The sequence below is a fragment of the Microtus oregoni genome, unplaced genomic scaffold (assembly GCF_018167655.1).
Source record: "Microtus oregoni isolate MIOR12 unplaced genomic scaffold, Mior012 000025F_ref0000491, whole genome shotgun sequence".
Classification (NCBI taxonomy): Eukaryota; Metazoa; Chordata; class Mammalia; order Rodentia; family Cricetidae; genus Microtus; species Microtus oregoni.
The window spans coordinates 13,054,248-13,077,471 of record NW_024543084.1 but is presented as its reverse complement, the minus strand read 5'-3'; the positions used below and the strand labels follow the sequence as shown (position 1 = coordinate 13,077,471).

Sequence of the window (23,224 nt, the reverse complement as noted above, 5' to 3'; positions counted from 1 at the left end):
ACCACTCTGGTGTCTTCCTTTATCATGATCCATGCTCTATCCTGCGTGAACCCAGTGACCACGGAGTTGGATACTGGCTCCACATCCTCATCGTGTCCCCTCAGGAAGGGGACAGTGGAGGGTGTTATGAGAGCATTTGGAAACTGTGGCCTTTTGCCCTCACACTCAGCATAGTACTTGCAGCTGGAAATAGTCCTGGACACGTTCCTTCATGGCTGTGTGATATTCCATCCCTGGGATGTATAGCACTTTAATTTGCAGTGGAGCTGTGCACCAATGAAGCCTCACTGACTGAACATCACAGCCTAGGTGGCCTACCTTAAGCACTTTATAGCATCCCCACTAATTAGCTCATGGTTGGATAGAATCGCTGCACACTAAGCTTGTATTTTAACAAACTATCAAATAGCTGGCAAAGATGACTGAGTTCTATATGAGCGTGTAAACAGAGTGACCACCTCTGCCTATCATAAAGTCTAAACACTGAGGGAGAAAGCACCATCAGTGGGACCTCCTGTACCTTAATTCCCTTACAGATCAGGATGATGTGAATACAAAAGGCCTTGGAAGGCAGGCAGCCTGGATAGCCCAGCAGATAGAGGGTATTTGGTAGGGTTTGCCTCCCACATCACTGCCCCAGAAGTTCCCCCCTGCTGATCCCTGTTCCTAGTCAGGGAACACAGGCACTGGGAGAGACAGGCAGAGACAAGAAGGCATGGTGAAGGGTCTGACCAGGCTGAAATTCCAAGGGGCGTTGGCTGTGCAATGGATATAAGGAGGCCAGGAGTGATGGGCCTCCAGGGAGGATATGAGGGATGGGGTATGAGAACAGAGCATCACCCAGCCCCAACTGGCGGGGGGAGAACATAAAGAGAGAAAACGGTTCAGCAGACATAATCCCCAACACCGTGCTAAGCATAGAACCCAGGGCCTGCTATGCTACTCCCCAGATCCCAGCTAATAGTCTTTATAGGACGATGCTGTCACCAGGTATGACAGGGACCCAAGGTGCTGCTGGTTTCCTGCCTTGGCTCTAGTCCCCAGATGAATCCATGTGCCCGGAGCAGCCACAGTGCTATAAACTCTCAAACTCACTGTGCCTCAGTAGGGCACCCCAACTACTACCATATGAGTCTCCTCTCCATCCCAGGAATCCCCTCATGCTCTTGCTTTTTCTAGAAGTTTCCCCCCTTCTACACTGTCCTTCAGATTTGGGTTTGGCAATGTTCTTCTTGGAACCTTTTTCTGCTCCCCCAAGTTCTTTGGGTACCACAACAGCTGGCAAGCATAACTGAAGAGGTAGGCACGGACCCTCGCTTACTAATAGTGCTGTTTACAGAACAGGTTTGCAGACAGGCAGGAAGGCAGTCCCAGCTCCCGGGTACCCCCTCCCTACCATGGGTGACATGCTCACCACCTCATACTTCGGTGGTACGGCTGCTACCATTGTGAACACGTTGGTTAGCTGTCGTCCAGCTTTTGGAAGGTTCCCTAGAGTTCTGACATGCCCCCATCACAATATAAGGGTCAGTTCCTCCATCCCAATGCACTATTTGTTCGTCCTTCCATTCTGTCTCCCCTCTCCTGCCACTGCCCACTCATCATTTACTTTGATTTTTAGCATCTCCTAGTGGGTGCCCATCAGAGCAGGGACACCTATCTTTGCCAATCGTTTAACTTACTTATTTAACTCCCAGTTCAGAGCCTGCCATGTTACACTGCCCTATAAAAATTTTTCCTTGCATATTTTAATAAAAATAAGATTCCAATCAGCAAATCAGCAATTTACCTTTTCCAAATATTGACAATATATCTTGGGAGTCTGTCCATCTCGGGACAAGGCAAGCTTGTGCTCACATGACCTGCCTGCCTCCCCATGCCTCACTAATTTTGTTGATTTGTCTTGGTTTTCTAGACAAAGACTCTCTAGCCCTGTCTGGCCTGGAACGTGATTCTCCTGCCTTGGCCTCCTGAACCCCAGGGATTGTAGGGGCGTACCATCATGCCCAGTTCTCTTTAACTTTGGGCTGCGAAGAGCTTCCCACTCCCACTCCCCATCCCCACTCACACAAAGAGAGCCTTCTGCTCCAGTCACTATCTGAGGTCTTCTTTTTCCTTAGAGTCTCTACTGTATGGTCTTTTTCTCACCCAAAAGCCACCCTCAACAGTCCCATACTGCACTTGCAAGTATCTCTGGATTTCTCTAGAAGACAGAGACGTTAAGAACCAGTGTGTAGCAGCATCGTGACAACATATCAGCAGTAATATCACAAACACCCTCAGCATCGACTGCCATGTGCCTTCTAGGTACACCTGGCATTTCTCTGAGCGTGTCTCCACCAAGGCGCAGTCAAGTGCTTACTTGGCCCTGGACTGACGAGCCTTTGAAGTCCCTCCAGGGTTCGCTGGGGTCCCCTCCCTCCGTAGCAGTCTTCACCCTCTGTCACCCATCTATTGATGAGCCAGATGCACGTCTGCACTGTGCGGCTGCATCCGTAGCCCACACATTCAGTGGCATTCAGCGTGTGGCTCTGTCCTCGGCGTTTCTGGTCCAGATCTGGTCTGATTCAAGTTCTGCTCCAGCGGCGAACGATCTTGAAAGTTCCCTTCTTGTCTGCGTCATCTGTGTTGTTCTGGGCAGTCATGGCTCAGTGCCTGAAGCCCTCCATTCTACCACGAGCTGCTGCTGTGAACAGGACTATGCCCCCTTTGGTGTTAGGTTACCCTGAGGTATAGCTTAAGGAAGACAGCAGAACCCATGCTATTGTTTTCCCTTTATTTACCAGTTTGCACAATGATGAGCTGCCTGTGAATATTTGAATAAACGGTGAATAATACATGTGTGGGTGAACTGGTGGGGCTGAGGAGCTGGGTTCTTTCTGTCACCCTCAGTGCCTGGGTCTGTAGCCTTCAGCCAGGACTCTGTGAACAGCAGCGGCTGGGGTGTGGCTGGCTATTGGTCACCTGTCCGCCCACCTCAGTTAAGCGCCAATGTGGGTGTGGCTTAGCGGGCCTAGGGTTTATCTAGTGGGCACAAAGGCTTGGGTTTAATCTACAAAACACTAAAACAAACTAACAAACAAACAAAAACCCAATGATTGTGGGGCCAGAGAGATGGCTCAGCCTGTCCCCAAACTTGATGACTCAAGTGTCATCCCCAGTCTTCCACACATTTGCATGCACACACACACACACACACACACACACACACACACACACGTTGAATTAATTTAACTTTTAAAAATGGATATGCTAGCCAATACCTCTATTCCTAGCTCGTGTCGGGTGGCTTTGGGAGGGTCAGAAGTTTAAGGTCTTCTTGGCTATGTAGTTAGTACAAGGCCATCTTGGGCTATATGAGATGCTCTCTCAAAAAAATTTTTAAAAAGCCAGGCGGTGGTAGTGCACACCTTTAATCCCAGCACTCAGGAGGCAGAGGCAGGCGGATCTCTGTGAGTTCGAGGCCAGCCTGGTCTACAGAGGGAGTTCCAGGACAGCCAGGGCTACACAGAGAAACTCTGTCTCAAAAATAATACAATAGGGGGCTGGAGAGATGGCTCAGTGGTTAAGAGCATTGCCTGCTCTTCCAAGGGTCCTGAGTTCAATTCCCGGCAACCACATGGTGGCTCACAACCATATGTAAAGAGGTCTGGTTCCCTCTTCTGGCCTGCAGACATGCACACAGACAGAATGTTGTATACATAATAAATAAATAAATATTTAAAAAAATAATATAATAATAAATATAAATAATATATTAATTAACTAACTAATTAATTAATATAAAAAAGGAGTTCAGGTGGTCAAATTGCCGAACCATCTGACATAAGGGAGTCTCTCTCCACCTAAGAACAGAAGTCCAGTAATCCATGCAGGACAGCCAGAACCAACCTCAGGAGGTCCAGCACGCCCCTGGCTGGAAAAGGTATCTGACCCACGGGAGCGGGCATCTGCCCCTTTGTCCTGAAGGAGAGTCTGAGTGCGTAATGAATGACTGATCTCCTGAGTCCCTTCAGGGCAGCCCAGCACAGTCCTGGCCACTCCTGCTCCCGAGTTCTTGCCTTCACCAGAGGCCAAGTGGCCCGCCCTGGAGCTCGCTGACCTTCCCCATCCTCTGGTCTCCTCAGGTGCAAATGCAACCTGCACGCCAACCTGTGCACAGTGCGCGAGGGCAGTCTGCAGTGCGAGTGTGAACACAACACCACGGGCCCTGACTGTGGCAAGTGCAAGAAGAACTTCCGTACACGGGCCTGGCGAGCTGGCTCCTACCTGCCGCTACCCCATGGCTCTCCCAATGCCTGTACGTATGTAGCCAACCCAGTGGCGATCCTCATCCTGTACCCCAGGACTGTGGCTCAAATGTGCACTCGCATGCATGCACACGCACACAGACACACACACACACAAAGGAAGGGGTAGCTGGCGTGGACACACACACATGTTGACCCTCCAGCCGCCCTCCTCCATGTCAGCCCTAGGTGCTGGCAGGCCACCCCCATTGGACTTCTCAGCATCTTGCCACCCTTCTTCACCCTGAGAGCAGGGTGGGAGACCTGTGGAGATTCAGGACAGCAGGTACAGTGAATGCCCCCTAACAATCAGTGGTTATGGGGTGCATGCAGCATGTCACATATCTGGCACTGAACCCCCAGCCCCGCTGCTGGCGGTCAAGTACTAACCTTCACATCTGGCAGGAGTGTCCTTGTTCAGCCCGGTCTCGTCCCCACCTCACTCAGCTATCAAGGGGAGCCACGCGAGAGTTTCCTCACACGTCTGTATCATGAGCACTTTTTGAGAGACCCTCATGTGGGGGGGACCCCAAGAACAGGCTTCATGGAATCACAGCTCCCACAAGTCTCTGGGCTGCAAGCAGAGGAGAGCCGGAGCTGGCTTCGCAGACCCCTGAAATGTATCAAATGACCTCTTCCACACTGAGGCTGCGCCAGGACCAGTGGCTACATGTGGCTTCCCTGAGCCCTTGCAATACCCTGGGAGTGCCATGACTACTCCCCACCCCCAGATGAGCACCCAAAGGCCCAGTGCCCTCCTGGTTCCACAGCCAGTCCCGGCCAACACGGGACCCAGCGACAAAGCCAGGGTCCACGTGGTTCCCAAACCACCTGTCCCATCTGGCATCCTCCCTCACCCCTAAAAGATTCATGTGACTTTATACTGATCAAAGCTGAAGGCTGCGGCAAGGCAGACGGTGACAGGCATGGCGTGCGTGGGCTACAGCCAGCGCTGTGACAAGCCTTTGAAGGGATGACTTGCCAAGCACCGCGAGGCACTCAGGGGTCTTCAAAGGCACAGAGGGGGCTTGGTGGGCTGCTGGCCTGCCCCCATCTAGCTCCCTCCTCCTGGGTGCCTCTCCACATCTCTTCGTCTCCCGCGCCTTCCTTTTGTCCTCGCTGCTACCTCTTACCGGTGGGCTTGTCTCCCCTCCATCTCTCCTACAGCCATACCCCACCCCACCACTTCTGTTTGGTTCCTTCCACAGCCTCCCACCAGTCACCTCCATCATCATGGACCAAAACTCCTACCTGCAGAGTACCTAAGAGAGCCACTGTCCCCATGCCCTGCCCACCAGACAAACAGACCCCAGGGTCGCTTTTATGTCTTATCTCCTCCCTGCTTTAGGAACCCTCCCCCACATCACCCCCACTTCCCTCTATCTACCTCCTCTCTGGGACCTCCTCTATAATCACAGGGGCACCCCTCCTACGTGCCCACCTACTTCAAAGCCTTGGGAGTGAACCCCTAAGTTGTCAGTCTCCCCTGTGAAATCACCCTACCTTTCCCTCCACCATTCCCTATTCCCTAAGCCAAAGTCCTCTACACCCAGTCTCTTGAGACTGGATCATTCCACTGTGTCCCTGTGCCTTCCTTACCCCCAGGACCAAACTCTGAGGTCATCCGGCCTCTGCACCCCACTGTTAGAACCTAGTCCTTGCCCTCAGCTCCCACACTCCCAAGCTCGTCTATGTCTCAGGCATATGGTACCTGCCGGGTGTGTAGGTAAAGACTGGAATAGGGATCAGGAGAACCACCCAGTGCCCCACCCAGCCCAGTGTCCCCACAAGTCCTCGGAACCACCAAGGAAAAGCGTGACTGAGTCCCTCCTTTTGTGACTGTGACAGTTCTACTCAGGGATGGTGACATCACTAGTTAGTCCAGCCTCAGGTTTACGTCCCCACGGAGGCACAGACCACTGGGAGATGAGATTCAGCCTCTCACACTGCCCTTCTCCCAGCAGGTCACACCTTCCATTCCCTGGTGATATGGTGTCCATGAGGACATTGTCCTGCCTTAGGGATCCTGAAAGTTGTGGTTAAATAGTAGGGAATGCTTGTCACCGTGTCCCTTCTGAAAAATGGACTAAGCACAGCCTCGGGACAGTCAGCGGTGAGAATCGTGAGAATGGTTGTGGGCCCAACAGCTGCCCGTGACCCAGCAGATTCTCGGGCCCTCTAAGTCTTCTTCCCTTTAGTGGGACTGGATGACACCTCTGTGGGTTCCCCTGCCTTGTACAATGTCCTGTGCCAGGTTACGGTGGCCAGGTCTCGGGTCTAACACTGTTACCCTCTTGTGCCCCTACAGGTGCTGCTGCAGGCTCCGCATTTGGCAGTAAGTATGCCACACTTAGTACAGGACTCTGGGGCTGGGCCTTCAGAGTGGACAGGAACGGGCTTCTGTCTTTCCGGGCCTGGCCTGTGTTCCCCCTGCATCTAATCACACCCAACTGCTTCTCCACCTCACCCCAGGTCTCCTAGGAGCTTTCTCGTGCTGCTTTGGAAGAAGGACAGGGCCTTTGTGGCATTTGTGGTCCCCTGACCCCTGGGTGGACAGACTTCCATTCTGCCCTTTGTACACAGCCAGGATAAGGTCCTTCTCTATTTGTGGCAGTGTCTGTCCCGAGTTTGGTCATTTGGTACCTCCTCCAGGCCTGCTGGAGGGGACAAGCTCTGATCCCAGACAAACTCTGGATGTCAGGGAATGTCATCTGGGAAGGGGCATCTGCAAGAGTGAAGGTGTCTTAGAAGCCCCAAGAACAATGTGGGGGGGTCTGATGTGGGTACCTGCTGACTCCCATCCTCATGGTGTTCCTAAGCGTTTAGTGGAGCCGGGTGGCTATGCAAAGCAGGGCACTGTAGCATCTTATTTAGACATTGCAAACTCACCTCCTGCCCCAAAAGAGGTACCCACTCCAGAGTCAGTAGGGAAGGCTTGTCAGTGTTAAACTGTGGCAGACCCCGAGCTTCGTGGATGTCTCCAAGGACTTCACCACCCTCCACTGTGTTTCTGTGGGGACACACCCTGCCTGCCTGTCCTGCTTCAGCCAGGTTGGCCCCTATCTGAGATGCTAGTGGACAGAGAGAAACTGGACTCTGTAAACATCACTGGTATTTGCCCCCAACATCAGAGTAAGTGAGGACTTCTCTGGGAGGCCCCTACTCCACCCATTCCTGCTTTCTCCGTGTCTTGCCAGGTACCAGCAGGTCTATCAAAGACTCTGCGTCCAAAGCCCCTATGGCCACTGAGGCCACAAACAGGGGTCCTATCACTTCTGTCCCCTCCACATCTACCATCCAAGTCCCTGAAGCCCCCAGAATCCCACAGCCCACAGGTAGGTATAAGAATACACCCAAGGGTGCTTGCTCTCTCCCTTCTTGCCTCCCTCACCCAGGGAAGAGCAGACGCTTGCTTCTTAGAGTAGAAACTATTAGCAATCTAGTCCCATCAAAGCACTGGCTGAGGGGGTCCCCAGGCCATCTCAGTAAACCATCCCAGCCAGGGAGTCCTAGATAAGGCAACCACTGAGGCCCCCGGAATCTTCTTGCTCCTCCAAATGTTGTAAAGAAGAACCCAGAGGTCAGTGTAGCCCAGGGGACAGGGGACCTTGTAGGAGGGTGCCCATGGCAGCAAGTCCACTCAGATATTCAGTAAGAGACGGTGCCTTGTTACCCAGACATGCTCTGGAATCCATCCATGGAGATGGCTCAGGCTCTGTTTCTACCTGGCCACCCCTTGGGTTCTCAGTCCAGCTGCTGGCCAGGGGGAAGAACAGAGCCAGATTAGTGGAGATCAGGGCAGGAGGAGCCTTGAGAGGAAGCAGATTCCTAAACACCCATGAGCAAAGCCAGGCCCAGACCGACTTCCTGGCTGGCAGCAGTGACTACAGCAGCTACACCTGGGGCTATAGACTTGATGGCTATTTGCCCTCCCAAAGCAGCCCTGGTGCATCCAAGTGGCACGGGATCCCAGTGTGCCCTCTGGACTCATCTGAGGAAGGAGTGCCAGGTCTAGCCCACTGCAGATGCTGGGAATCTAAAAAGATTCCTCTTCCCGGAGTGTACAGCAAGATGGTGGCCAAGTAACTCCTTTTTAGCCCCAGTAACATATCCCTCCCTCCCCTCTTCTCAGAGGAGACATGGAGACAACTCCTTGTTCCTTGGACCTTTCTTCTCTCTCATCCATTGTCCCTGCCTAGACACTTCTTACCCCTGGCAGGTGACATCTCAGGATGGAGATTTGCCCAGCAGCTGGGGAAGGGATTAGCCCCACACTCTGTCTTGTCTCTGTCTACAGCACAGGGCATCCTTGGCATCCTTGAGAAAGTTACCTTCCCAGGACCACACCACAGCTCTCTCTGAATCCCTCCTCTCTACGGGGACGTGTGCAGAGGGCTGAACCCAGAGATGAGACCTTTCAGAGGAAACTTCCTGCTCCCAGGAACCCCTCTGAGGCAGAGGAATCTGGGCTTTCAGGCCTAGCTGCCTCTGGAGACCTTTGCACTTGGTTGAGCCTGTGATGGACAGAGGGGACCAAAAATAACCAGGAAGGGGTGGGGTGCTCTATCTGCCACTGACCAGTGGTTCATGCAGGGTGGGGATAAGCACTGGCTGCCAGATACCGGGGGACCTTGAACCACCTTGGAAACTGGGTAGGGCAGACTGAAGTTGGAAGCTAAATATGAGAAGACAGGGAGCCCAGTGAGGTCGCTCTAGGACGGGGTCTGAGTTATGAGCATCCCCTGGAGCCCAGGGCTGACTGACTGCAGGATTTTGCTAGTGAGCAGCAGGCATGCCCATCCTCCAGGCTGCAACAGCAAACTCCCAGTGAGTGTCAGATCTGCAATTCTGAGCCTTGTGCTGGATGGCTGAGCTTTAAGGGGAGGAAGTGGCTTCAAGGTAACAGTCAGCAGCCTGCACCATCTCATCTAGGACATCCTTAGCTCCTGTGTGACTACTGAAGCCTGTACTCAGAGTCCCCGGAACATTTGGCATACCTTTGGTCTGGATGCCAGTAGCATTCAGGTGTCTGGCTGGCTGCACAGCATTCTCTTCCTAGTCTCCCTGGAGGAGGGTGTTGAGGCTTGGGAAGAAACCGCTGCGGCTATGGTATGCAAATTATACCTCACTAAAGCTGGTTTAAAAAAAAAATAGAGAAACAGCTTCCCAAGGTCCCAGGAAACACACAGGTCAAGCTGGAACACGGGGCGGATTCCATTCACTCCCTGCCCCCTCTGCCACTTGGGGCTACTGCCCCTGGAGTCCCAAGTGTTTGGAAGTGGTCCAACCTTTAAGACATAACTAGCATGGGCACTTGGTCCCAAGGATCCTCTTCTAGTCTTGGCGCACAACACAGGACCCCTGAGTGTGTCCCAGAAGAACCAGAGAGAAGCTTTCTCTTCCTGGACCCAGTACCATCTACAAGGTTCTCAGACCTCTTTTGGCTACAGCCCAGCTGGGCCTTGATACCCCAGTCCCAGAAGTTTCTGTCTCCTGCCAATGTCAAGCTGTCTGGAAGCCCCTAATCCTTCCCAGCCTCCTCATGCGGGTGGGGGGAGCCAAGCTCAGAAGCAAGATGCCTTCGGGGTGGATTTACCAGGGTTCTTAATTAAGCCCTTGCCAATTTGGGTCCTGCGGCCTTGTCTCTTCACTGAATACCATATTAATGTCAATTTGATGTCCAAAGACTCCAGGCTCTCAGCTGGGAATCTCCTGCCGTTTTTAACTGGTAGAATTTCTTTCTCTTTCTCCATCAGCCACCATGGTAATCCGTTTCCAAAAGGGAAGGCATCAGCTCCTCCCTGATGCCCCCCCCAACACACACACACACACACACACACACACATACACACACACACACACAAAACCTTCTCCCAGTTCTGTCCTTTGAATTTGTCAGTGATTGCCGACTATGTTCCTTGCTTTGTGTGCAGCTCTGGGAACATGATGAGGTCCCTGATCCTCAATCCAAGGATCAGAGGGTAGAAGGGCAGTGATCAGAAAGGCAAGTTAGACATCGGAGGACACTCTGGAGAACCTTCTAGAACCTTCCTCAACATGTCTTGCCTTCTTAGCCAGGGCATTGTCCGACAGCACTGCACTAGCCTAAGGTTTCACACACAGTATTTGTTCAGATTGGCCCTTAAGTTGTAAAAGAAACCACACAAAGAGGGAAGAGTCCTTGCAGGCAGTGTCCCAGCCAAGGAAGGACTATCCCCAGCCCACAGGGCCTCAGGCCTGGGGGCCTCCTCTCATCAGGCTTCAAGTTTGTGTGTGCATCTCCTCCGCAGGCTGCAATAGCATAGCCGCTGCCTCTGTAGCGGAAATGGAGCCTGGTCCTTTGGCCCATGGTGACAGAGCCTGTAGTGTCACTTCTTACAGGGGCCTCTGGGAGGGTGGGGGCACCATCCCTCACATGACTTGATTTCTTCTCTTCTTCCTCCCAAGGGCAGACCAAGCCACCTACTGTTGCCCCCCTTGGTGATAGCTCCCTCTGGCCCCAGGTGTCCACCAGTGCACAAGGTATGGGGGCATGCTAGGTCTGAGACCCTGGAAGCTCCATCTTAGACCCTCGGGCCCCTTCCTCTGTAGAAGGGGTGCCAGGCTTATACGGTGGGCCTGGGTAGGAGGGGGCCCCAAGAACTGAAAGTAGTGGGAGAGAGAACTCAAGAGTTAAAGCAAGGAGGAAAAGGACCTGGCGGCCCCCCTCACCTCCAACTCCCAGCCCTGCCCCTATTGGAAGCCAGTAGTGATATTGCTAAACCTTCTCCAAGGGCTTCAGAGTCTGGAGAAGGAACCACTCCTCTCCCTCCTCACGATGTGGGTCCCAGGATACCTGGGCAGCCAACAGGGCTCAGAATAAGGGTGACTATGAATAAATAAAGGTGGCAGGAGAGGCCTGGTGCAAAGACAGCCTAACAGTGGACAACAGCAGTTATATGAGGTTGTGAACTATGTAGAAACCCCCCAGGACCAGGTCAAGAGCACTATTTCCCACTGTGGGGGAACACCCAAGAGAGGGGACTCATCTCTAGTCATATATGGATGTTCAGGGACTAGCTTGTCTCTTCAAGAAGGAAGGTTGTCCTCAGTTGTCCCCAGATAACCTATTGTCAGCCCTACTGTCCTTGCCCTATCCAAACACCTCAAGTGCCCTCCAGCCCAGGGATAAATGAGCCAGGCTTTGAGCGCCCTCTGCTGACAGTTTCTTGCACAACTCGGGCGCAACGGCGCTTTAGCTTCTTACATCCTAGAGGTCCATCCCTCAATCAACAATCCTCTCTGGCGATGAATACACTAGTCAGCTCCTGCTCTGGCCCCACTAAAGGACCAGAAAGTCCTAGAAGGAAGTACAGAGGCTGATTTCTCCGTGATAGTAGAATGCTTACCTCTAAGGGTTTGGGCACTGGTGGGATTCCAGGCAGGGAAAGGCTGCCTGCATTCTTGACTAAATGACACTTGTAAGTCACACCCAATGACAGTAAAGGACCCGCCGTAGCTGGAACAGAAAGACGTCCTCAGAGGAAAGATGGTGCAGTCTTAAAACTATTTAGGAATAGTTATGTGTGTATAAGTGTTCTGCCTGCATGTAAGTATGCACACTGCATGTGTGCCTGGTGCCCATGGAGGTCAGAAGAGGGTGTGGACGCTCTCGAACTCCGGAACTGGAGTTACAGAGCTTTATGAGCTGACACATGGGTGCTGGGAACTGATCCATGTTCTCTACCAGAGCAACAAGTGCTCTTAACCACTGAGTCATCTCTCCAGCCCCAAGATGCAGTATTTAATGCCAGATTTAGATGACCAGGGGAGTTCTGGGGACAGAGGGAGAGAGCAGAAGGGCAGTGACATTTGCTTTCGGTCATCCAAATATCTCTCAGTGTCTGCAAATGCCTTAGGGTAGGGGGTTCAGAGAGGGAGAAGGTGCCTGGGGATTGGTCCAGCAGATGGGTAGGTGTCCTCGTGGGACCAGAGGCTGTGGGGATGCACTCATCGCTACAAGGTACTTCAGCCTGGAACTCCATACCTGGGAATCTCACTCCACACCCGAGGGCCATGTGGTCTCTCCCTGCCTCAAATGTGAAAAGTTGATAGGGTTGTCTGGCGCCAGCCTGAGACACTCAGAAGTCTTGGTCTAGCTTCTCCATGGTTACAAATGGCTTGCCCTGGAGGATGGACCATGGCAGGTGTAAGCACTTGTTTCTCATCTTTCTAAGCTGTGCCTATCTCGGCTGCTGTCCCCTCCCAAGTCAAGGGCTCTACACTTTTCCAGCTCAAGCCCAGATCTCCTCAAGTGATACCCATTGAAGAATTTCAAGGTAAGATGACCCGGGCCATGCCTCTAGCCTCTTCCCCAAATCACCGGACAAAAACAAGGTAAGACAGAGCTAGCCGGTGCCAATGCAGAGAACCCTCCCAGAATAGCTGGGTCAAGGTTAAGCAGTGTCTCTCTGGCCCCAAGGGAGCTGAAAGCGGGGATGAGTCAGAAACCAACTCCAGCACAGTGGGCAGGCACATGGCAGGAGAAGCAGCTGCCACAAATAGCCTGACCTGGCTCCCCTGGGAGGTGTGGCCCAGGGGCTTGTCTTGGTTAGAGTGGAATCTGGGACACTTGGGTCACTGGCAATGCTCTTTGGGGGCATCTGGAAGATGCTTTACCTCCTCGGTGTCTCTGGAGGACCCAGGTCAGGAACAGGTCAGGCAGACCCATGGGTGGGCCCACCAGTTCCTCTAGATGTATCTCAAAGGCATTTCTCCAGGGTCTCCTGTGACTTTGATCCTATGGAGACCAGATCAGCACCACCCTGAGCATCACAAGAGAGGGGGAGCGCCAGGCAGTGGTGGCGCACGCCTTTAATCCCAGCACTAGGGAGGCAGAAGCAGACCGATCTTTGTGAGTTTGAGGGCCAGCCTAATCTACAGAGCTAGTTCCAGGATAGCCAGGACCATGGAGAAACCCTGTCTCAGGAAAAGTGGTAGGCTGGAGACATGGCTTGGTTAGCAGAACGCTTGCCTGGCACACAGGAATAGACCCTGGGCTGGAGCTGCAGCACAGCACTAACTGGGTATGGAGCAACCCCAGGAGGTGGCGGTAGGAAGGTCAGAAGTTCAAGGTCATCCGTAGCAACAGACGGAATCCAAGTCAGGCTGAGCTACCTAAGACCCAGTCTCAAAACAACAAAACCAAAAACACTTGTGGAAGGGATTGTGCATGGCCCCACAATGGCTCAGAGGGAGCTTTCCTTGGTTTGAACTGTGCGTGAGATTCAAAAGCTGGACTGGGGCCAGAGAAAGTCAGGTGATGATTCCCAGAGTCTTGCTGAAACTAGCCATACAGAGCCGATCAAGCTTGTGGGGAATTCTGGCTAGTAAGGAGTCCCGTGGGACTTGCAGGGACAGGGACAGCGGTCAGTTTCTCTCTTCCAAAGCAGCATGGAAGGAAGATTTTCTGTCCCGTTCCATCACGTCCCCATTTGTGTATGACTCTATTCATCCATAGGCCCCTGAGGGGACCATGGCAAACATGGAACCCTGGCACTGCCCTCTGCAAACGCAGCCTGCAGCACGACCCCACCTACCTTGCATGAATCAACTGCTAATCAGCTCCAGCTCATGGGCATCCTTCAGACAGCAGTCTGCTCTGACGCTGGTCAGGTGTTAGCATGCCCTGGCCTCCATGACCCTACCCACGGGCCTCCCGGGGACTCAAAGCTAGCAGAGTCAGCTTCATCATATCCTGATCTGGGGCCTCTTTCCAATCCTCTCCCAAAGATGCCTCCACCCACCCTCCCTGTGTATTCTTGGGTATGTCCTTCTCTGTATGCCTCAGTTTCCCCCAAATGCTCACTGATCACTGGTGTTTCTCCCACTTGGCTGGTCCAGACTGTGAGTGCTACGGCCATTCCAACCGCTGCAGCTACATCGACTTCCTGAACGTGGTGACCTGTGTCAGCTGCAAACACAACACTCGAGGCCAGCACTGTCAGCATTGCCGCCTAGGCTACTACCGCAATGGCTCTGCGGAGCTGGACGACGAGAATGTCTGCATTGGTAAGTGGCAGTGGCAGGGGTGGGTCTCAGGACCCCTGGGGAGGAACCACCTGGAGAGATCCAGACCCTCCAGAGTGAGGCCCTCCTCATCTGAGAATCTCTAGGGGACCAAAGCCCTTTGATCTGCTGCTGTGACTGTGGGTGCTGGAAACAAACACAGGCACTAGTTAGAATCAAAGGCTTGTGCACATTTGCCATCCCCTGTCCTCTCTGGGCGCCCCAGAAAGTTGAGGGGTGGGCTAGCCAAATGGTTTATATCTCTCCTGCTATTGAAACTGCCCTTCAAATTTTCAGAGCCAGCCTTGCAAAGCTGGGCCTGCCGTCGTAGGTGCCCACTCTTTCGTGTTCTGTCCCAGCACTGGCTTTTCGGTAGAGAAGTCCCAAGGTGCTTCTTGGGCCTGGACAGGGGACAGACCTTAAAAGGCAAACCCATAGCCCCCAAATGACACCCAGTAGCATAGAAGGGCAGTTGGGATTGACTATTTCCTGTTTCCAGCAGGCCTGTTTCCAGCAGGGGCCAGGTCTCAGGCTATGAGCTGCCTGGATCCTAACCAGCAGCCAGCAGGACCACTGCCCATCCCCCACCAGGACCACTGCCCATCCCCCACCAGGACCACTGCCCATCCCCCACCAGGACCACTGCCCATCCCCCACCAGCAGCACCACCTGGCCTGCTCAGCTGCCAAGCTGGAGCTGTCACTCTGGATCATGGCTGAGGCCTGCAGATAATTCCATCAGCTCTAAAGTGATCAAACAGAATTGTGTTGCCAGTGTCACACAGGGCCGGCAGCAGGGACAGGGCAAGGCCTCTGATCTGATTAGAGGTGCCCCCTTTTTCTTGTCTGTCTGTGCCTCCATCTCAGGCCAAGCACTGGGCTTCAAGAACTAGGGGTCAGGGACACACACACTCTACACGCGTGCACACACACACTCCCCTCCCCCCAAACCAGCTAGGGCAGGCAGTGAGCAGAGGTAAGCCTCTGGCTGCTCTTCCTCCTCCAGCCTTGGGGTGGGGGTGGGGGGGCATTCAGCCCCCTTCAGCTGTCCAGAGAGGGAGATGGGACTGACTGAGGCCTCACAGTGGGACGAGGAAAAGGGTGTTGGAGGCCAGGAGAGGAAAAACTATAGAGCCTTCTCTAGCCATGTAGATGCCCCAACTGTCCCCACTGCGGCCCAGCCATTAGCTCTCTTGTGGGGAGCATGGCCAGGGAGCACAGAGACCGAGCTAACAGAGATATAAACAAGAACTATAAAGATTGGGCCTGGGGCAGAACCTATTTGAACGCTGCCCTTCCGACTGCACGTGCCCCATGCCCTTGCTCCTCCTCAGAATGTAACTGCAACCAGATCGGCTCTGTGCATGACCGGTGCAACGAGACAGGCTTCTGCGAGTGCCGGGAGGGCGCGGTGGGGCCCAAGTGCGATGATTGCCTTCCCACGCACTACTGGCGCCAGGGATGCTACCGTGAGTAGACCATTCCCTGACAGTGGAATCTTCAGGCTGGAGGACTAATCCAGAATGGTGGGAGGGGGTCTACATGGGTCTGCTGCGGACTGGGGTGGGCTATTCTAGTTGCAGCAAGAAGAGCGTGATGAAGGAGTTCAAAGTGGGTGGGTGGGGCTCAAGTGGGTATTGTCAGGTCTTCAGTGGGTGGAGTCCATGGCAAGTGGGAGCCAGCAAGGAGGGAGAACTGGGGGTTGAAGGGGAGCTGACTGGAGTTGGCTGAGTTGGTTGCTCTAAAGAAATGAAGGCTTGGGGGAGACCCAAGGGACATAGCCTGGGAGAGCGCTCCAGGTACTCGCAGCAGAGTAGGAAAAGCTCTGGAGGCAGACAGCAGGTGCTCTTGGGGGGGCCGCACCGCTGCCGGGGGAGGAACTGGGCTAACCGACGGTGGACAGGCAGGGGCCGGGTCCCACCAAGCAGGGTGTGCGTCCTAAGCATCGAGAGCTCCACCCGGGGGGCGGGGGTTCCCAGAGCCCCATTGCAGAAGCTCAGTCCCTCCTCTCAGCTCAACTGTCCCCTCCGGTCCGCAGCCAACGTGTGCGACGACGACCAGCTGCTCTGCCAAAACGGCGGCACCTGCCTGCAGAACCAGCGCTGCACCTGCCCGCGTGGCTACACCGGCGTACGCTGCGAGCAGCCCCGCTGCGACCTCGCTGACGACGGTGGCCCGGACTGTGATCGCGTGCCAGGCACCGCCCCGCGCCCAGACACCCTGCTCGGATGCCTGCTGCTGCTCGGGCTCGCCGCCCGCCTGGGCTGCTGAGTCCGCTCTAGGGGTCCGGGAGTCCCGGGCCCGACGGCGACACGGGTGCGGCCGAGCTGCTCCCAGGTGCTACTCGCAGAGTCCTCCAGCCCTCCCTGCTCCGCCCACGCTCACCGGCCCCTTCCGACACTGTCCTCACCGCCCACAGGGGGCGCTGTGGAGCCCTGGCCCGGCGGGCTGCGATTTTCAGATTTTTTTTTTTAATGACCCAACGTCCCTATATTTTTCCTTTTTCCTTTGTTTCTTTGCTTTCTTCTTCTCCTCATTCTTCCTCCCCCCTCTCCCTTTTGCTGGCGGTGAGACAGGGACTGGGGAGAAACGCTGCTCATCCCAACACCCGCAGGTCCTGACACACACACACACACACACACACACACACACACACACACACACACACACACCTCTTCCGCACACCCCAGCGCCTGTTTCTGGCTGGCTCCACCAGCCAGCAGACCCGGAACTCCAGATGCCTACAACTCTAGTCGCTGACTTGATTCTCTTTTGTATCTTTTTTCTTTCTTTTTCTTCTCTCTCTTTTTTTGCACTCACCAGACCCCAGGCCCCCAAGGAGGCCTGGAGACAGAGGAACTCACTGTCTGAGGGATGGGTGGGACAAAGGGCAGAGCAGAAACCTTGTTTTCTAGAGAACTATTCTGTTTGTATTCACGGTCCTTGTGAGGAGGGACTCGGGTGGGAGCTGGTCACCGAGGGTGGCTGATGGCTGCAAGCCCACAGTAAAAGGAGTTCACAGCTGCCTCTGCCCTCTTGCTTTCTGTAATGATAGACACTCCCGAAGGTCTGGATAAAGAGGGGAACCCACAAAAAAAGCCTTAAAGAAACAGTTCCGTACTCGGAGCACTCTTTCCCAATCTGTCCTCTCCTGGTCCTCCCCCCACCCTGGTGTTTCACCTTTGGCCAGGCTGCTGGCCACCACCTGGTAGGTATTTTTCCAAACAGAGGTGTCCATTTTCCTACAGCTCCTTCCAAATTCGGAGCACCTGCTATGGAAGCCCCAGGAAGATAACTCAGGGAGCATTCTCGAGGCTGAACCCCATGCTAATTTGTAACTCTCTTCTGTGACCCTCTGGGATAAACGTGTTATTTCGGCCCTGCTGGCTTCTGAGTTTTAGGTCCAAAACTTCTGAGTTTTAGGTTACACAGAACTCCCAGGCTGCAGGCCTGGCCACTGAGTCCCAAGGTAGGCATACCTCCTTGCTTGCTTAGGTGCTTGGTATGTGAGGACCCAAAAGGTCACGGCAGTTGGCCCACGTGGGCGTTTCCCTCCTCTGCTTGCCCTGGAGGTCAGGTTCCCCTCCCATTTATCTCTGCACATCTCTTAGTCCCTCATCCTGGTTCCTAATTGCCCCACTGCTCCCACAAGTGTCCCCTCGTTATCGGCCAGCTGTTCTCTGTAGGCCATCCTGTCCCCAGGCCTTTGCTCAAGTCTGAAGCAAAGCTAAGACAGTGTGCTAAACATAGCTGGTATGATTTACCAGAGTAAAGACAGAGAATGGAACGTTGGCTGACTGGGGCCAAATGCCGCCCCCTACTGGTCACTCTTTGCTCTGATCCCCCTGCACCAGCAGGAGTCCGCTCAAACCTCTAATGTGGGGCTTCTGTCAGGTCCCTGGCTCCATCTACAGAACCCCAACATGCCCGGGCAAAACATCTCTGGTTCTCCTTGTAGATGAGAAAGGCCATATGACACAGCTCTATGAAATATATAAGCAAAAGTGACAGACAGGACTTGCAGAAACTTTCTAAAAGTCACCACCACCCCCGCCACATTGGGCCCCAGCCCCTCTTCTGCCTCTCTCGCCAGTGCTCAGTCTGCAGGGTGGAGGCAGGAGTCATCTGGCTGAGCATGTAAACCCCCTCCAACACGGTGGAGCAAAAGCCAAAAATTGCCTCTGTGAAGACCCAGCCAGGCTATGATGTCTCAAACTTCTAAAAGTGGGGGAACAAAGAAATATCCATGGGAGGGAAGCTGTGGGAACTGCGGTTTCTGTTTCAGGCAGAATTGCCAGTTCCTAAGCCCCTGGCCTCCTGGCTTGACATCTAGGCATCTAAAGTGCATTGAGTTTAGAGAAAAAACAAGACACCTAGTTCACCACACATATCAGGATCCAAGGCTAGGACACCACCTCTCCCCAGAGCAGGGCCAGCCTTCACCTTCAGTAGGGAGCAGAGAGTGAGTTGCTGCAATCCCATCTTCCTGCAAGGGGACTGGAATGCCTGGATGTGAAAGAGGTTACAGCAGCTTTTAGAACCACAACGATCTAGGCTCTTGCCCTGGAAGCAGAGTGAGGTGAACATGTGCAGTCTGGCCTCGAATACAGAGATCCTCCTACCTCTGCCTCCCACGTGCTGGGATTAAAGGCGTGCACCACCACCCAGCAACACCTACCCCTTTCTTTACACCACCTGGGAGTGTCCCAGGACACTGGGGGGGGGGGGGCTGAGAGGAGAAGGGAACCCACTCTGTCCTTCCTGAGCTCTCAGCTCGCCTTGCTGTGTCAGCATCCCTGGGACCAGCCAGTCTCCTCCAGAGCGAAGGGCTGCTGCTGTGCACTGTAAATCAGACTGGCAGCCCCAATCCCTAAGGACCGCTCAGGCCCTGACCTCGGCTGCAGGATAGAAGGAATGTTGCCAGTAGCCATTTGGAGAACTCTGACATCTTCCAGATCACGGAATGAAGGAGAAAACAAGGTCACCCAGGCCAGAAGTCACAGCCCAGGCTTTTGATGTCCGGTTCCCAAGGCACAGGGGAGGAAAGCACCCTTTGGCCCAGCTAGGCTCATAGCAGCACCCACCTGAGGCATCATGCAGTGTTAGGATGTTAGCCCTGCCCTTAATCCCTCTGTTATCCCAGGATCAGGCTTCCATCTTGCCTCTGACAACCCTGCAGGATGTGCAGCTCTTAGTGGCAGAGGTGAGGAGCCCTTAGCATCAGGGCTCTGAGGATGAAGCCAGTAGTGCCCCTACCCCAAGCAGTGACATCTACAGGTATCTCAGCAGTGCCCAAGTGGAGGCAGAATCACCCTAGAATCACTGTGTCAGCAGGAATGGATGGTTCATTTTAGAGAGGGGCAAGTAGAGGCTAAGAGGAAGAAAGTGACCGGCCTGAAATCACGATTGCTAAGGGATGGGTGAGATTGCTCCTAAGCACTGCCTGCCTCTGCAGGTCTCTGTACCCCCATTGGCTCCTCTGCCCTCCTCCCTCTTCTACCCTGTGTGGGGATCCCTGGGGAGCATGGCTTCATCCCACTGACTGTTGAGAGCCAGGGGAGTGCACCCCTCACACAAAAGCTGCCCTGGCCCTGCCCTCTAGATAAAGAGAACTGCTGCCTTGGCAATCTTGCCTCCAACCATGCTTCATAGTTACGAGGCATTTATGGGCGCCTGGGGAGCAGCTCACATCTCTTGCAGGTCTGGGAGGAATTGGGGTGAATCTGGCTGGTCTCCCCCAGTGTGAGGCACCTAGCCTATCCTAGCTCATCTTAGGTGGGAATCGTTAAAGGAATGGACCCTGATAAGAAACACTGGTTTATTTTTCTTTTAGAAAGCACACACTGCAATTTATAGGCAAGCTAGAAACGATGAAAAAGCTAACAGAATATATGTGCATTTTGAGACAGTCTTGCTTTGAGATTCCTGATCCTCCTGCCTCCTCAGCCTCCTCTGTGCCAGGACAATGAGCATATTAAGTTAAAATTATCCACAAGTCTCCATCCAGAGCTAATAACTGTCAATGTTTTTGATAGCTCTTTCTAGTATTTTCTATAACAAGTGCCCTCACGGAATTATTCTTGTTTTCCTTCTAATCCCACAGGATGCCGGGATAGCAAAGGAACCGTCCAACTTTTGTGTGTATGCTGGGGACCCAAATTCAGGTCCACACTTTTGTGACGGTGCTGTCCCCACTGAGCCTTCACTTTTGAGATCTCTCACTGGACCTGTAGCTCACTAATCAGCTAGTCAGGCTGTCCAGAAAGCTCCAGGGACCTGCCCCCGTTTTCCCAGTGCTGTTTACGGGGGGGGGGGGGCACCACTGCACCCAGCTTCTTACATGGGTGCAGGGATGCAGGTCCTCATGTTGACAAGCACTAACTGGACTGTCTCCCCGGCCCTCTGAAGGCCTGAGAAAGGCTAACACAGCCTTTCATCTCGCCCCTGGCTCCTTTCCTCTTCCCTCTCAGCCTCAGCTGGTGGCAGAGGGACTCCAGCCCCCAATAGGGAGTTGCTGCTGTTTCTCTGTGAGAAAAGGGTCTGGCCAGATGCCCCGCCCCACCGCTGGCTGTGTTTCTGGTAGCAATGGAGAATGGCCGTTCTGGAAGGGCAGGCCCAAGGCAGGAGGCTGCAGGCTGCCAGCTGGTTTCTAACCTTAACTGAACAAGCAGGTGGCCCTTGGGACACAGCCAGGATCTGAGATGGGCACTTTCCATAGCTGACCAGTGAATACATGGCTGGCCAAGAACAGGGTGGCCACGAAGGTAGAGGAGATGGCAGCCCAGGCAGGCCAAGGGCCTGGAGCTTGCCACCTGGATCTGAAGTCGGCCTTGGCAGCTACATTTTGTGTGACTTTTGAGTGCCGCACTCTGGTGTCTTGTCTTCTCATCTGTGAAAAGGGACAGTGGCAACAGTCCTGTTCTCCAGGGCTATCTAGGAGTAAGTGCACACCAGCGGGGTGGAGAGCATGCCTGGCATGGAGCCAGCCAGTCTACTGTTTTATGGTTCCCCATCCTGTCACCTCCACACCTGCCATGGGACACAGCCTCACTCCTGCTCTCCCTCCCTCCTTTTTTTCTCTTTTTTCTCATATACCAGTGTGCCAGGCTCCAGGCACAAAGCACAAGCATCCTTGGGGGCAGATATGGCCCAGCCCTTCCACTTGCCCTATTCCTTCCCATATGCAGGCACTTGCCCAGTCTTCATGCTCCCCAAGACCAAAAAGGCATTGCAGACCTCCGTGCCCAAGGGACTCCCCTGCTCCTGGGCTGTCCTGCATGAAGAAGCTCGGTCAGCATCCCTAGGCCAGGGACCTCTCTGCTTACTTCTTCATGGCTGGCCTGAACTCATAGCAAGCCCCCTTCCCCAGGCTTGCGCACGACGTGAGACTTGTTCTTTCTGGTTGCTCTCCTGCACATGTTGTATAGATGGGCTTGGAACTAGGTAGGGGAACACAGGACTGTAGAAGTGTGGATGGGACAGTGGGTGGCCAGGAATTGGAGGTCCGAGGCTAAAAATTCCCAGTGGCTTTTGTGCAAGGCACTGATAGTCATGTGACTGTCCTGGGATTCCAAGTCCAGGGAAGCCCTCTGCATCGCCTACTCTCCCGGCTGACCTCCCTTGCTCAGCAGCATTCCCTGCCCCTCATCCCTTCAAGGTTCTGCTTGATCCAAAATCCCCAAAGAGGTGTGGAGAGGCTGTAGGGAAGGTCATGAGGGCCAGACAGGGCTGGCTCTAGGAAGGTCCTGGGGCCTGACTGAGACCTAGAACCCAGTGACATTGGACAGGGCTGGCCCAGGAACAGGTGGCAGGGCTTCAAAAGTAGGTCAGGTTGACATGCTGGAGATGCAGACTGGGGGGCATCGTTGTCAAGGAATAACTTTGATTCCTAGAGGCACTATCAATAGCTGGGAGACCAGCCTCCCAGAACCCAATGCATCCAGTGCAGGAATAAGATCACAGATGGATTTAAAATCCACATGCCTATTTAAAATCCCCCATCATGACACGCGAGGTCAGGTGTGTTCCCAAGATGGCGGCCCTCAGGGCTCTGGTATCTGGCTGCGGAAGGCAGCTAGCTCCATGGGTTCCTGGGAGGCCCAGCTACGAGTGGCTAGCTATGGCTTCCAGCTTGCAGGTTGAGAGAAGTGGAGATCCAAGAAGGGAAGATGACTGTAATTGAAGGCCGAATCAAAGAAACTCCCAAGGCAGCTAAGGCCAGTGTCCCATTTGGGCGCCGCTGGAACCTGAGGCACAAGTCTAACTCTGAGGATGGGCTGCTGCTCGGTCAGTTCATCCGGCCACATGTTGGCACGCTGCCCCGGAGTGTCACAGGCTTGTGCCTGGAAGAACACCGGAAGATCAAGGAGTGTGTAAAGATGGCTCATTAAGCAGGTCTAGTCCCAGATCACAGGCCACGGCTTCCAGAAGGGTCCTTATCCAAGAATAAACCCAAGCTCAACCGCTACCTGACTCGCTGGGCTCCCAGTTCTGTCAAGCCCATCTATAAAAAAGGCCACCATTGGGATAAGGTGGGTATGGCTGTGGGGTCACCACTCCTGAAAGACAATGTCTACTACTCCAGAAGGCCTTTGAAGCTGATTCATTAATAGAAGCTGCATTGCTGAATATCCTGACTAGAACTTTCCAGATGCCCCTTCCACCAGAACCACTGCCCTCCACACACAGCATGGGGACTTCAGAACTAACTTCTGTTCCCTGGATCTACCCAGTCATGATGTTGGGAGCCAGGGCAGACAGGAACTGGCCTGTGGTCTTCTGACTAGCTTGGGCTGAGATCGGTGCAAGGGCAGGAGCCGTATGCAAAGAAAGGTAATACAGCAGGCTCTTGGCAATAAATAAATAATCCCCCATCATGCCAGATATAGT

At 53.8% G+C, this 23,224-nt stretch overlaps 1 protein-coding gene and 1 pseudogene across 4 annotated transcripts in view; both read left to right on the top strand.

Moving 5' to 3' along the window:
* Positions 1–17,359, top strand: part of Ntng2 (netrin G2) — a 64,773-nt gene extending 47,414 nt beyond the window's left edge. For 3 of the 4 annotated variants that reach the window (XM_041674925.1, XM_041674924.1, XM_041674926.1), the window contains exons 5-9: positions 4,128–4,300; positions 6,598–6,624; positions 14,172–14,339; positions 15,670–15,804; positions 16,374–17,359. In XM_041674925.1, the coding sequence (XP_041530859.1) occupies positions 4,128–4,300; positions 6,598–6,624; positions 14,172–14,339; positions 15,670–15,804; positions 16,374–16,606 (736 nt within the window). In that variant the 3' untranslated portion in view covers positions 16,607–17,359. Of the gene's footprint in view, positions 1–4,127; positions 4,301–6,597; positions 6,625–10,736; positions 10,812–12,505; positions 12,608–14,171; positions 14,340–15,669; positions 15,805–16,373 lie in introns of all 4 variants that reach the window. The other variant, XM_041674927.1, reaches the window with a different exon arrangement.
* Positions 17,360–22,367: 5,008 nt separating this feature from the next.
* On the top strand, positions 22,368–22,944 carry LOC121462516 (annotated as a pseudogene).
* Positions 22,945–23,224: the final 280 nt, after the last annotated feature.